Below are 15,266 nucleotides of genomic sequence, written 5' to 3' on the forward strand. Positions count from 1 at the left end.
ACAAACACGCTTTCAAAAAGTAGTGCCATTGCTTTAGCATGCAAATAGGTCCTCACATATTAATTCATTATTTTAGTTTATAGAATTGACCATATGCATTTTGTTTCCATCCGCGTTTCACAAAAGCACTCTGCCAAACGTCTACTTTTATTTTGAAAGACGTGTTATTGTGCAACACGTGTGTGCAACAACATCAACTTGATGTTGATCGCCACACTTCATGCCCTGTACGCTCACTTACTGAATGTTTAAGAGACACCGATAATACCATAATCAATGTTAGGATTTGTGCGAGAACTGTTTGTGTCCATGATCAAACAAAGTGACAAAGCAAAGCTGTTAAAGCGTGCTATGAACCTATATTTGTAAATATTACAAATTAATAGTTAAAATGTGAAACCACTCCTCCAATTTTAAACCAAATCCCTCTTGAATGCAATTAGTAACACTGGGTTGAGTCTGGTGCTGTCTGATGACATCATTCTTAAACCTGTCATTGCTCCATAGAGACTGGCTTCAGTTTAACTTGTTATTTAAGGCATTAATGTATAATTTCAGAGACTTGCTCATAATGCACAAATGGCCTTTCTTGACACAACCAATCAGCATCTCCCCATCCGCAGCGTGTCGGACTGGATTATAGATACAAGGGAGCAGCTGACTGAGTGACTCCTCCCTCTCCTGCTGACGTCACACCCAGCCAGTGGCACCAGCTCCCAAACAAACCGGTTGTGCCTCTATTAAGGAAGGCGTTGGTGAGGCTTCAGTACTATTAGTCACCTGTGGTCACAAATCAGACAACTTCTATAGGCTGCTCTGAGTCATAGGCAGCTACAAATATTAAGAGGCATTTTGGTGAGCAATTAACATGGCCGGTATATTGAAAACACAGCAAATGACTGGGATTCAACCATTACAGTATGTTTTAGAAAAAAAGGATTTTTATTTATTTCGACAATATACATTTTTTGTGAAGTGGTTGACCAATTAATTAATTATGAGGGAATACAGGCAGACTTGACTTTGACACAACTACTTATATCACAGCATATGTGCTATATAAAATGAATAAAAACATCAATAAATCTAAACAAGCGGAACAGAAGTATAACAGTAAAGACTGAACGAGACCAATAAGTAGAGAAAGGCAGCGATTCTCATTCAGTCATGTCTCCTCAGCGGCCTTGTCTGATGATGATATCGGACATGTCGTCAACCTTCACCAACTCCAAATTCTGTATGAGACAAAAAATATTCCACATTGTACACTACAACAAACAGACATGCATACTGCACATTTTTAAAACAGATGTCCATTAACTCTAATGTGTGTAAGATATAAAGATTGGCTAGCACAAAGACCGGAAAGAATAAACACCAAACCGAGAACAACTTAACAACTCACCTTTTCATTGGCAAGATGAAGCAGAGCAACAAAAGCCAGAGGCACCGACAGGTTCTGAGCCATCGTGTTTGGCAATCTGGATCCCCACAAGGAGAGAGAGAGAGAGAGAGAGAGAGAGAGAGAGAGAGAGAGAGAGAGAGAGAGAGAGAGAGAGAGAGAGAGAGAGAGAGAGAAAGAAAAGGATAAAGAAAGATATATACGTCCCTTTAAAGAAATATTTATCTTAAATTATGCATCAAGTGGGTTACAGGCTCGGCTCGATCAAGTCCTCCATGGAATCGTACTAAATGTTTCTATTTGGCATCAGGTTTAAGCACATTGGATCTGTAACCTGTTCTGTGTTGCAGGAGTGGACCGTGGACAGTGACAGTCTAAAGTTCTAAAGACACATCAAAGTAGAAACCCTGTTCAAGCTCATTGTGTTTAGGTGAGCTATTCAGTCGGTCATTATCGTTTGTCATTAGTGCCGTGGCGGGTGGTACCTTTGTAGCAGCGTCTGTGTGGTCTTACTGAAGACTTTCTCCCCGCACACTTCTGGTTTCTCCACAGCGTCGTCCTCCTGCGGGGAACATGAAGGCATAATTAATTGAATCAGGTTGCTGCAAACAGTCATCTGCTGGTTGCCAGTGAGTCGCGGGGCCGACAGAGAGACAACAGACTCTCATTCACTGTCCCAGTCGCACGCCTACGGTTTAGAGTTACCAATTAACTTCTCCGCACTGACAGACCGCCGCGCAGCGAACCGTGACAGGCTGAATGTGTCGACAAATGGCCCCGTTTCTCAGTGCAATTTACCTCTGCAGGATTTTCCGGGCTCTCGGTCAGAAGAGTCCACATGTTGTTTTTGAGTCTCTTCATGTCCATTTTCTTTGCTGTTTTAGCATAATTAATCTCAATCTGGTTGACCTACGAGCAGAAACCAAAGTTGTAAATCAATCAAATTCCTGCTTAGTAAATACGAGTAGTACACAAGCTTTTGAGCAGAAGGGCGCTACCTCTCAAGAGCCAAGAGGAACCCGAGGTACGACCGGCACTAAAGCCGTGCGCTACTCACCCGGTGGGGCTCGGGTACCAGATCGTCCTCCCCGTAGGTCGCGAGGCCCTCTTGATCTTGCGAGGGCAGTGGTATACTGTCACCCGATGGCTGCGTATCGTCTGAACCGGCAAACCCTTCGCCCTCATCATCACTGTCGCCTCCCTGCACGGGAAGATGGGCAAAGTCACGCCGAGGTGTGGGAGATGCGGCTCGTCACTTTTCTTGTTAATGACTATTCTGCATCTTTTGTTCTTTAGGGAGTTGGAAGTCCTCCCATTGATTCTATCGTACCGTTACAGCTTTGTTGCAACCATATTCACAATTATGCTATACTTATCTACCGATATTTAGCCACAATATTTTTATATCCAAATAACCCCACCACTACTTCTTAAGTAAACCACTGGCTATTCAAATCAAATGCCATATAAAAACTGGAGTTCCGACCTGAAGACCTGGACAGAAGTTGGCGGTGTCGTTGGCGTTGTTGTAGTCGTAGTCTCCAATTCCTTCTCCGAGCTCCCCGGACAGCCTCTTCTGGCCTTCTTGACCCAACTAGAGTAAACAAAAACAACTGATTTCTTCCTCTCACAACACAAGCAAATGACCTTTGTTTATTTACGGATAGGGCGAAGGTGATGATCACAGGTCGTGCGTGTACGGTGATAACGATGCCGCAATTCAGCCGAAATCTACGTCATATCAGTGCTGGAGAGAGTGTCGGTTTGGTTCGTCACGAGCTTCAACTTCTCCCGCCTGCAGGTCGGCGGAGGGCCGAGGACTCACCGAGCTGGAGGGTTTGAAGGCGAGCTGGGAGAGCGTCTCCGGGGGGAACTGGAAGTCTGCTGGCAGCTTTGTTTTCTTAATGCTGGCACTGAGGGCCGACTTGCTGTTGGTGGTGGCAGCCTGTGGAGGCAGAGCGGACAACAGCGCCTTCAGCTTGCGTAAATATATTTAAGAGTGCTTTTGGCTTCTCACACATTTTCAAGCTAAAACTCAACAGGCAGGAATGTCATTTGTTAGCTGAACTAATTACTAGAGCTTAATCTGTAGTTGTATTATATCTATTGTGGAGTTCTGTGCCATCGCACATAAAGAGCCTGCGTTCAGAACAGCAGACAAATCGGTTTGTCAAGGATGGGATTAAACTACCACCTACTCTTGTGGTACGGAAGTAGGTGTCAAAGTTGACATCCTCGTTCAAGTCTATTTCAAAGGTCTTCTTGGGCTTCCTTTTACGGGTCTCCTTGTCTGGCAAATGGTCCACTGTGGGAGATTTAACACATGACAGGAAGACAGGTGAGCGGGATAATTATTATTGCAGACATTCAGCAGCGGGGAAGAACAAGCATTAGGAAATCATCTTGGACGTTGAAAGACTAATTTTACGGTCAAAACACAAAAATGGCCCCAATATGTACGAATTTATTACACTACTGCAACGAATCATCCCAGTACAACCACCATTAAATACAATGGGCAGACTAAAGACGGCACAACAAGAAAAAACATTGTTTTAGCACTAGACTACAATGATCAAAGGTCACTTACTTTGACGCCCAAATTATGTGTTAAACCATCATTTCCACTCACACTTGTGTTTAGGCTTGAACTGCCAGTAGCCGGGTCCGGCCCACGTGGCCATGGTCCTGGGGCTGAAGTACGAATACTCCCTCGGCTGAGAGGACAGCTGCAGACACATAGTGGTGATGTCCCCCTCTCCGATGGGAATCACATCCCTGCACCGCCATCACACCAAAACAGAAAAAATGTAATTAACCAAAAAGTCCGTGAAAATAATCCCCATAGCTGCAGGGATCCACGATCTCACCTCCCTCTTCGGCCGGAGCCGGAGGCCTCACAGCCGTCCTTGAACTCCTTCGGTCTCTCCTCACAGCCACCCACGCCGTCCTCATAGTCGGCGTCAAAGTCGGGGCAGTCATCTTCTTCGAGTTCGGGCTCAGCGTTCACGTCAAACACGTGTTCCCCCTGCTTGATCTTCTCCAACAGCTGATTCATGGTCTGGAAGAAAATTCCTCCGTCAGCCGGGACCTGCGTGTCTCTGTGAATGAGGCTAGTGCGGCTGTTTTAAGAACATGACCTAATAAGCTGGTGGATCCCGAGCTTTGATTTGTCTTCACAGCATGTTGACAAGAACATTTTGACAGAAGAAATAAGGGAACACTGAAGATATTCCGTTTGTTCACACGATGCAGCAGTAAGTCGTCACTGGAAAGCTATTATTTCAATAGTATAACTGGAAAACATTCTCAGCGGTTGGTTTCTAGCTACAACATTTCTGCAGGGCAACAGATTGTGTGTTAAAAATATGCAAAAGGTTCAACCGCTTCTGTGTAGTTGACACTGTTTTTCCACCCCCAAGATGACAAACCCTTAGAGGAATGGATGGTTTTATCAGAGGAATATGAAAGCGTTTTACAATAGAAGGATTGGTGCTTGTATCGGCTCTCTGACCTGCTCGGGGTTCCAGCTGGTGAAGGAGAAGTCCTGCAGCGACGGGCAGATGGAGCTTTTCTCCTTGGAACGTCGCAGTCCGGCTGGTAGAAAGAAACCACAGAAATATCAAGCTTGACTGCTGACCAATCAAGACCCAACTTTACATACAAAAAAGGTACAATTCAAGTCAAGTTTGCTAAGATGAGTAACTGCCACTGACTCACATATTTCATAAGGCTAAAGACAATGTGTTCAAAGTAAAAAGGAAAATGCGTTTTTTCAATATTTAGCAGCTGTTTGACTCACGTAAAATAAAAGGGTGGTTGACAGCAAGGTTAAGAAAAACACTTAGATGAAAAAAGTCATGAATCACTCACTCAAAATCATGAATAACTTACTCAAAAATGTATGACATTTACAAAAATGTTTGGCCTGGTAAACAGTTCGTACCCATGAACGGGGATGCAGGGACTGCCTGGGCAGGTGGAGGAGAGTAGGAGGGTGTAGACTGCAGGAGGGTCATGTAGGAGGGAAACAGCAGCTCGCAGCGACTGTCCTCACTGAAGAGAACCGACAGGAAGACTCCGGCCGTGCTGCTCTCGTCGAAGGATGACGCCATGCGCTGAAACATGGGATCCACCTGTGGGTGAGATTTAAAGAGCATCAGTTCACAGCCGTAGAGAACAGCACTAAGGTCGAAATGACTCAATTCACTGGAACAGACTTCCGAGTGAAGTGTCCTTAATTTATGTTAATGTATTTTTGTTAACCAAGTGCGAGGATCAGTTGGGTTTGGAAAGGTGCAGCTATCAGCTTCAGATAAATATCTCACAGGCTCTTAAGATGATAGCTTAGTAATCCGTGTCGAATATTTATCTCAGTTATCAAAGACCAACGTGTCAGTCAAACACTTTGTGGACCCCACCCAATTAGTAATGGGTTTATATTATTGCCATATTATTATTATATGAGCAGGTTTGTTCTTGGATCAAAACGTTGCTAGTGATTCTTCATCAGTGGGCCCGACGACCAATCACCAGTGTGTTACCTCATTTATTAGGTATCGTGTCAATATCCTGTGATAAAACTGCCACACATCACATCACATTCTCGTAAACAGCCGAACTGATTTATTAGGTGTCAATCGAGCCAGCGCTGCTCCGTTGAGAGAACACCGTACCTCACACTTTCTCTCAGACTCCGCGCTGTTGATGTTGCTCAGGTTCTGCTCCACGGTCCTCTTAGGGGGTCTCTTTTTCTTTGGCTGCTTGGTAGTCACTTCACCTTCATCTCCGCCCTCCTCCTTGGAACCGTGGTCTGCACAGGCCCAAAAGCAGAAGACATCAATGTTTACATAATGGAACAATGTGGGTAGACCACAATTTACATTCTGTTGAACAAAGCTAAAAACCCTTCATCTCGTTCCAGTGTAATTGTGTATTGAAATTAAAACAGCACGGCTCTCACCTTCTCCTGGTTTGGTCTCAGCCCCGAGGCCCCCCAGCACCCTGTAGGCGTCAGCATGAACAGCATCCACCCTCACAGCGTAGATCTTTGTGCTGGCATCTAAAGTGCCAGCTGCCACCTTTGAGAGGAGACACACACACACACACACAGTCAGGTCATGTTTATTTACAGTATAAAGCCCAATATCAATCACTCATTAGAAAAACATTGGCACAGTTTCTTTGAATGACACATTGATAGCATTTTCTCTGCTCAAAATTAGAACAATGCCTTCAGGCTAAGACGATGGACGTCTGCAGCTTCCATTAGATGAGTGGTTCCCAAATAGGGGGCGCGGCCAGAGGTGACGCAAGGAGAGAGAGAAAGATAAAAGGAAAGAGAAAATGGGTCCTAGAAGATTTTTCAGATAAAGCACTCTGCTTTGATGGACTGAAGCCCTTTAACAGATAACATGAAACCTTTTTTTAATCTGCCCAGGCCATTTATGTGGGTCACTTTTTATTACGGATGGCTGCAAAGCCAGTGTGTGATGATAAAGATAAAAAAAAAAACTCATACCTTGAAGTTTGTGAGCTCAGAATCCTTCTGTTTGAGAATATCAGCCATGTAATCAATCAGATGCAGACCAAATGCATTTTTGGTGGTGATTTTCTGTAAAAATAAATAAATACAGAAACTAATTAAATGTGTTCTCTACATAAGACTCTACACAGTGTATCTGTACTTACATTCTCAGTGGAGAGTTTTATACATGTGGAGTAATGCTCTGAGATTTGTGCATTTGACAGCTTGGGCACGGCAGCAGGAGTCCCCGTGACGCTGCATACAAAAAGCAGATGAACTTTAAGCTCCCAAGATGCAACCAAGGGCACCGAAAATACTACGAGCCCCTCAAACACACCACACTCAAGATGAGAGACTGTAATCCGAGCTTTGCTCAAAGCACAAAGAATCGCTCCTCTCTCCACCTTACCTGTGAGATGTCGAGTCATTAATGGAGGAGTCCGTGGCAGTTTGCAGGTCAATGACTCTTGACCTTCGCCGCTGACGTCGTTCTTGCTCATCGTCATTGCCGGGGAAGGCTGTCAGCAGCGGGGTACTGCAGGCCGCAGGGGACAGACCCTTGTTCTTCAACGAGGACGACGTCCATCCCGTACGTATCCGGGAGACGGGTGTGGAGGCCGCGCTCATCTTGGCTGGAGACAACAACAAAAATGGTCACAGGGGTGAAATTCTTTGGACATAATGGCCTAAATTCCACCGCAAAGGGAAATAGCTGGGATGCCGTTTACAAAGTCGGTAGAGGATTCTAAACGTGTGACCTAAACTAATACTGACAAGTATCAGGGTTATCAAGCTGGGGGAACAATCTTCATTTGTTGAGTTGTTAATTGCGGGTCTATGAAGAGCAATATGCAGGATTTTTAATGTTGTTTATTAAAAGTGAAGTCTACCAGTCAGAAAAGTGGGAACCATGCTTATTTTTCTGTTGCTCGTTGACAGACTTCACCAGTCGGCCTCCATGGAATAGTTGGATGTGTAATGTAAAAATTAGGGTTGCAGTTAAAAATGCGGGGGAATGTCATACGAAAGGAATACAGAATGTCGGGTCAAAACATAAAAACTGTTATTTGTATCACAGAATGATATTAGTGTTAAGTTATTTGTTTTTCACCCTTTGCAGAATTGTAGGCAATGACTGTCAAGTCACAACTTCATGAAACGTATTTACTAAAGGTGCCCCCTTTAGTAAATACGTTACAACTTTATAACAGATTAAATAGGCTTTATTCTTCACTGGCGACATGCTGGACTAATTTTATATGACGTCATGTTATCTCTTCATAACAAATCGCTTTGTCTGATTCCCAATCCATCAACATTGGCCGACCGCAAAGGCTGCCACATAATGAAAATCCTTTAACCTTTTGTTTAGAAGTTGCACGAAAGTAACGTTACGTCCCCGACAGTTAGCAAAACCCAGTCCTGATTTACGATGGAGACAACTTAACGTCAGCATTAACGACACTCGCATGTAAACAAAAGGACTGCGACGAAATAGTTATTTAAAATAGCGCTAATCTAATTTGAAAGACAGCTCCATTTGATCTTAACACAGCACATTTTCTAAACTGTCGAATAACATGTTCAACGCGGATAAAATAACAACAACAAAAACTGAGCTCGGTGAGTGGATACCCACGCTAATTTTACATGACTTAACGCTAACATGGGTTAGCATTAGCTAACATGAACGTGTTTTTAGCACCATTGTGGCCTAGCTGGCTTACGGATACAGGAGCTTTGCCACAAAACTTACTTCGTCCACTCAACGTACCTCAAATGTTTTATAATCCAATAAGACTTGTGATAATACAGAGAACGGCGCTAGCTACAACGCTAGTTTTGTTCCTGTTCAGCGTTTGAATTTTTGCGCCGAAAGGTTTACGTAACAACAGCATACGTCATGACGTTAAACCGCGCCCACCTCGAAGAGACCCACGGGGAAGCACTGTTTTACTAAACTGATACAATTAGGATTAACCGTCTAATATCATTTTTTATAATTCTGTTTTTTCTCTTCATTTTGTTCCACCCAATATACTATTTTATGTGCTGAAATGTGTTGAATATTTAGCTGAAAATAAATATTTGTTTCCCCAGGCAGCAATTTGTCTAGTTGCTGCAGCTGTAAATGCACTCTTGGAAGTCATTGACAAGAGTGCATTTACCTTATTTTTGGTTTTCTTTTGATTGGTTAACTGCGTTACAAGCCCTGTAATTGTTTTAGTGTTCTGTTCCAACACCAACACAATTATTAGGATAGTGATGTGGAGACAACGGGGAGACGTTACGGGAACAGTTTTCCTTGTAATCCTGCCAGATCAGGCAGTATATGCAGGATAGGGCAGCTGGTTAAAACACACACGCTTACCCAAAACTGCCATGAGACAAGTCAACAAAGACAATAAAAAACCCTAATTCATACATTTCATAAATAGCACACAGCTGTTACAGATAATGAATGGATTATTGTGCAGAAAGTGGGAAAGAATAATATCTGCACAATTCCATAATGTTCATAAACTGATATGTCTCGATAAAGCAACTTACTATGGAGGAAATCCAGTGAAATAGTCTGTTACCCAATGTGGAAATGCTATTCACTCCTATTTGCCCTGTTTTATGTGTAGAATAACAATTTATTTTATGACATATGTATGTGCCAGGCTATTGGAAAATATGTTGAAAAGAGAGCAACATGGTCGAGTTGACAATAAAAGAACAATGGCTGCTCACTAGATGGCAGTAAAAAGTAGGTATCCAGTCTGGACGGTGGTGGTGTGACAGCACTGGTTTGGCATTTGGATCTGGCAATTTAACTGCATTCAAGTGTCATTGCAGGAGAAACTTTCAAATGTGCCCCTGCTAATGGGAGTAATATAATAAATACAAAAGTAAAGTAATACACTCTTAAAAAACATGCCATAGATCTCTTTGGGTCTGCTCTTTATGAACTGCCCAGAGAGAAGAGCTTCCTCCAGGTCTCATACAGGCTTTCTTCCTGCTGAGCAAGTTACAGAACCGTATTGGTCATTTACATACAGTAATTTACTCATAGAACAAGGTCTCAAGTCTTCCAAATCTTCGACACAACATCTGTGTTTACAGCTCTTGGGCCTGGAATCATGTAGTCTATGACTATCAACAAGCCCAAACCGCCTGTTTGTAAGCTCTATACATCTGGGCCAGCAAGAGCAGAAACAAATGGCTTCCCATGTGCAGTGAGATAGATAACAGAGAGATTTCTAAAAAATCCCCACAATTGGCTTTTTTAAACTGCGACACAGTCAAAGCTCTTGTTTATGTGGATGTGTGCTGTGAAATCTCTACTGCTTCCAAAGAGAGGCGCTTCAGTGTGATGTATAGTTATGCCATTAAGACTGAGAGGGGAGAGAGAGAGTGAGTGTGTGTGTGTGTGTGATATGTGCAGGCCCTTTGTTTATACCCCACATAAACACAAGAACATGCATACTCATGTCAGCGTGCAGCAGAGCTCAACAAATGAATAACATTTATCACTTCAGCAGAAGCCTCCCCTCGTATTAACCAGCCTTCTGATGGATTTTCACTGCCATGGTCGTTGATGGGAGATGATGACAATTATGAAATGACTAATCTTTCCCTGCATTCTCTGCTTTTCCGTAATTCCAACGCTCTTTACCGCAAGGTTGTCAACACTGGACGTTTCTTCCATTCAGCGCTATTTCTAACAATAAACCGTGGTTGTGTCTCATGTTTGTTTGACTTTGTATTTTCCAGGAGAACCTCCTCCCTCACAACTCTGTTCTCCTGTTAGCCCGGGGCGAACTGGAGCACTAAGCAGGGCAATGGGGGCCTGTGCCAGACTGGGTCGTATACTTAAAGCTGCTGAGGAGGGGGAGGGCTGAGTTCCAAGCCGTTAAAGGAGATACACTGTATACCGGCTCAATGCTTTTAACCAAATTGCAAACCAGAGATGTGCTGTGTTTGTCGATAGGAACACGGTTGTTGGAACGAGGGCAGACCGAAGCAGAGCAGGGTCAACGAAAAGAGTGTCGTTGGTTTTGGTTTAAAGTACCGGGGAAATCACACAGCTATATTTGTTTTAATAATAAATTATAATGTCCATCCATCCATCTTCACACCGCTTATCCTGCACATGGGGTGGCGGGGGGGCTGGAGTCTGTCCCTGCCAACTTCAGGCAATAGACAGGGTTCACCCTGGACTGTTTGCCAGCCAATCGCAGGGCTACACAGAGACATACAACCATTCACCACACCACCATGCCGCCCTATTCAATTATAATCTAATAATTATTGTTACATGGAATTATAAAATATATAGTAATTTGTTGAAACCGTGTAGTTTTAGTCGTAATAACAAACTTTACAATTTGAAATTATAGAAATTGTCAAATTTAGACATTGGTTTTAACACATAGGCAGACATGTTGTAATATTCAACACTGAGAATTAATACTTTTTACTGCATGAAAAGCAGAGTTCACAGATGGGGCCACAGATTTTTAAGTTCTGGCACAAACCAAAGAGTGATAACATTGCTTAAAACGTGGGTATTCGTCCGCTTCGGAGCAGTGGTCTTTGTAGAGACCCTTTTTCAGGAATCAGGAATCAGGAAACATTTATTAGCCAAAATATGTCAAACATACAAGGAATTTGTCTTGGCGGTTAGGCGCGACAGTAGACAGACAAGACAACAGTGCACAAGTAATAAAATAAAGTGGAATGAAATGCTAGTGCAATGGGTTAGTAGAATAAGGCTAAGGCTATGGGTTAGTATAAAACAAGGGAATAAAGTTAAAAAATGTTAAATATTAAAAAGTTAAAGAAAAGTATTAAGCATAAAGTGCACTAACAAACAAGTAACAGACAAGAGACAAAGTGACAAGTGACAAATTGATGAATTGCAGTTAAAGTGGCATGTGCAGTATGAGGGGGAGTGACCGGTGGAGTGTTATAGTCAGGCAGTGGGGGACCGGCTCTGTTGATGAGCCCGACTGCCGACGGGAAGAAACTGTTCGTGTGGCGGGAGGTCGTAGTCCTGATGGACCTCAGCCTCCTGCCGGATGGAAGGGGCACAAACAGTTTTTGTCCGGGGTGGGAGGGGTCGGCCGCGGTCTTTTTAGCTCGCTTCAGAGACCTGGAAGCGAACAAGTCCTGCAGGGACGGCAGATTGCAGCCAATCACCCTCTCCGCAGAGCGGATGACACGCTGCAGCCTGCCCTTGTCCTTGGCTGTGGCTGCAGCGTACCAGACGGTGATGGAGGAGCAGAGGGCCGTGTAGAAGTGGACCATCATCGTCTTTGGCAGGTTGAGTTTCTTCAGCTGCCTCAGGAAGAACAACCTCTGCTGAGCCTATCAAAGTTAGGTCCCCGGTTGGTGTTTTGAGTTCGTTTTGACGCGTTTAAATACTCCTTGAGACATTTCCACTTCTTTCATTGTCCTTTATTTCGTTCTTTAATGACACCATCCAATTATCTTTGCACGTTCACGCTTCACGCTCACGTTCAAAAAACTATTTCGCTTCTCACCAACACCAACACCTGTTCCAGGTAATCCACCGGATTGTATTGACCTTGGGGCCTAATTGGAACAACCTCCCACCACCTAGGAGGGGTGGAGCTAACAAAACTACAAAACAAAAATGGCACTTACAGTCTTGATGAGTGGATCTTGAAGAAGGCAACGTACTCATATCAATCAATCAGTTTGTGACGGTGACGTGATAAGAAACTTTACCCAAAAGGCAATAAGACAACAATTCCACAAGCACAACGCAGAGCAGACTTGTAAGCAGAGCATGTTCAATTGGTTATTTATTGACAATTCCCAGAGTAACATGCTATCAAATGGTGTCAGATCCTCAGCTGGTCCCCATGGCGACGCAGCGGGCGGGTGAACCTCTACCGTCGACACATTTTTCGCTGTCGGAAGAAAGACACCAAAAAGAACCGAGTGGAGGGTTGGGCGAGTCGTGCCGCACCACCCGGCGGAGAAGCAGATTGTGTGAAATAAGTCATTCGAGGCGACTGAGAATCGTCACTGAACTCCTCCAGCTGCGTGCAGCAGACGGACCCTTGTAGAGCAGCCGATCCAGGAGCAGGTGACTCCCCTCAAGTCCCCGTATTAGTTGGAATGTTTCCCCTTTCTGCTCTTTCCATTCTACGGACATTCGAATTAATAAACTCATTGAAAATGTCGGATGTCGTTTTCTTCTCTCACATTCTGTGACCCTGTCTTTCGGAACAGCTGAGGTTTGGGATTGCCACACTGCCAGCTGAAGATTGGTTGACCTGCAAAAGATGGAAATATGTGTCTACATCCACCGATTCCACACTCCCAGAGGGACCAGCGCTGCTGACACGCGCACGCGCACACACAAGCACTCAGGTGGGAGCGGAGAGGCCATTCGAGTGCAACGCATCTCCCCGTTAGTATTTATGCAGTGTTTACTTGGCAGACGGCCGTCATCCATGAAAAATGAAATGACTTCTAGGAAATTCACAACAACTTTTAAAATATATTTGCTGTGTAACGAGGGGATGGCTGAAGATGTGTTGACCACGTGTGTAATCACCGCATAGAGCTTCATTACCGACATCCGAGCAACCCAGGCGTGATTCCATGAATACTGAAGGCTCATATCAGGAAGGCAGGTGTGTGCAGTCAAAATATTGATTGGATTTTCCTGATCTACTGATTAGGTGTAAAAAGAATTGTTGATAAGCAATTTTGACGTGAGCTTATTACTGTCCAACCCAGGATTCTGCTTTGTGGATCCGCCCGGGGCCGATCACACAGAAAACCCTTTCTGATCCCCTCTGACTTTCAGCATGGTCGATTTGTAAGACGGCCCTGCTCTTAGAATCAATGCCTCTTCTGTGTGCGCCGCGGAGATCTTTAAACCAGGCCTGTGCTGCTTGGATTTATCAATATTAGTATGTCGCACATATTGTAGCACCTCCGTCCCGTTGCTTATGCTTTAAATCACGTCTGTACTTTGATGTTTGACTTGAGAATCAGGCTTGTCCTATTTCTTCATTAACTTTGTCACGCGGGAAAGGAATTATGGAAAAAAAAAGCTTTAAACGTCAAATAAAATTAAGAAAAATGTCATGGTGAATTGAGGTCGATACCCGCGCAGTGAAAGGGGAGATTTAGTTCAAAGGCAACCGAGCAAGATAAATGAAAGACCATCCCACTTCTATGATGATGCGGGATAGGCCGGCGATGGAGCTCCTGCAATTTCCCATCAGAGGAGGAAAGAGGGAGATGAAGAGGAGCGCTGCATGCGGGCTTGAATGAGACAGAGAGAGCAGGACAGCGGGTTTGTGTGCCGCCTCCCACCACGGGAAGCTGTCACAACCATCCATTACACAACTTTGTCACTAAGGAATAAGACAAGTATTCTTTAATCGAAAGATGAGACCGATCAAGACAAGCGCCTCTATTCATCATATCCTATCTTGTTTTTTATCATGGCAGATGCTTTAATGTGAAGTAGTGTTTTTTGGTGGGTTACGTACTCAAAAAAATAAGCGATTGGAAGAACTTAACTAAGAGATAATCAACTATACTTGATTATCTCTTAGTTGGGTGCAGTAACCATGGCTGGTTGTCTGACAACCTCAGAGAGAATGCAAAAGTTCAGCAAGTCACTAATCAGGAAACAGTCCGGCACCCAAAGGGCCCTGTGATGTTTTTGTACCGATTAAACAACAATTAGTGATGTTAAAAGGTGTTATAGGCAAAGTCTCATTCCGCCTCCTTTCCGATTGTTATAGTTCAGCTGACCGATATGACAGTGATATCAACCTTTTTATTTAACTCCAAGCAAAATTCAGAAACGTCTCCTACATTTGTGTGGAACTTGGGCGGAAGGAAATTAATGTCACATTCACACCTTTCACATTCGCTGTAGTGAAGCTACACCACTCGGCTCAATTGCTCCCAATGCTTCTGTGCAACGTAAGATGTACGGTATTCTAGCTGATAGGGTGATTGGCTCTCTTATCTAAAAAATACAGCACATGTGTCATATACTCTGAATGTGCTCCATGTTTAAGTGGGCGCGATGTTATAATTATACAACACACGCAGGATTGATTGAAGCATTTCAGGGTCGCTCAACGGGAGGGGAGAAACATCGCGCATCTCTCGTTCTCGTAGAATCGGGGTGCAATTTGTGTCGATCACTCTTTCCACATTGATTGTTTGGCTCACTAGCAGACGCATACAGCTGCAGGACTGCACAATGCTCTCTGAAATATCCACCGTCTTTTACCCTGTGCAGCTGGCCCCATTGTCTGGTTGATGAGTTTTCTATGACGGCTAAAG

The 15,266-nt window shown here is 43.9% G+C and overlaps 1 protein-coding gene across 2 annotated transcripts; it reads right to left on the minus strand.

The window, feature by feature from the left end:
- Positions 1-919: 919 nt before the first annotated feature.
- On the minus strand, positions 920-8,870 carry ncaph (non-SMC condensin I complex, subunit H). 2 transcript variants are annotated; one of them, XM_040195580.2, is made up of 18 exons: positions 8,686-8,870; positions 7,339-7,561; positions 7,094-7,184; positions 6,924-7,016; positions 6,366-6,483; positions 6,079-6,215; positions 5,349-5,538; positions 4,917-4,999; positions 4,273-4,463; positions 4,035-4,180; positions 3,601-3,707; positions 3,228-3,347; positions 2,889-2,996; positions 2,460-2,603; positions 2,201-2,311; positions 1,888-1,964; positions 1,406-1,481; positions 920-1,235 (listed from the first exon to the last, which is right to left on the minus strand). In XM_040195580.2, the coding sequence occupies exons 2-18, from the start codon at positions 7,554-7,556 to the stop codon at positions 1,176-1,178; spliced, it is 2,070 nt and encodes a 689-aa protein (XP_040051514.2). In that variant the 5' UTR covers positions 7,557-7,561; positions 8,686-8,870; the 3' UTR covers positions 920-1,175. The 2 variants fall into 2 exon arrangements, with proteins under 2 accessions (XP_040051514.2, XP_040051513.2); XM_040195579.2 differs by having other exon boundaries at positions 8,704-8,840.
- Between the last annotated feature and the right edge of the window lie 6,396 nt (positions 8,871-15,266).

The sequence above is a fragment of the Gasterosteus aculeatus genome, chromosome 13 (genome assembly GCF_964276395.1).
Source record: "Gasterosteus aculeatus chromosome 13, fGasAcu3.hap1.1, whole genome shotgun sequence".
Classification (NCBI taxonomy): Eukaryota; Metazoa; Chordata; class Actinopteri; order Perciformes; family Gasterosteidae; genus Gasterosteus; species Gasterosteus aculeatus.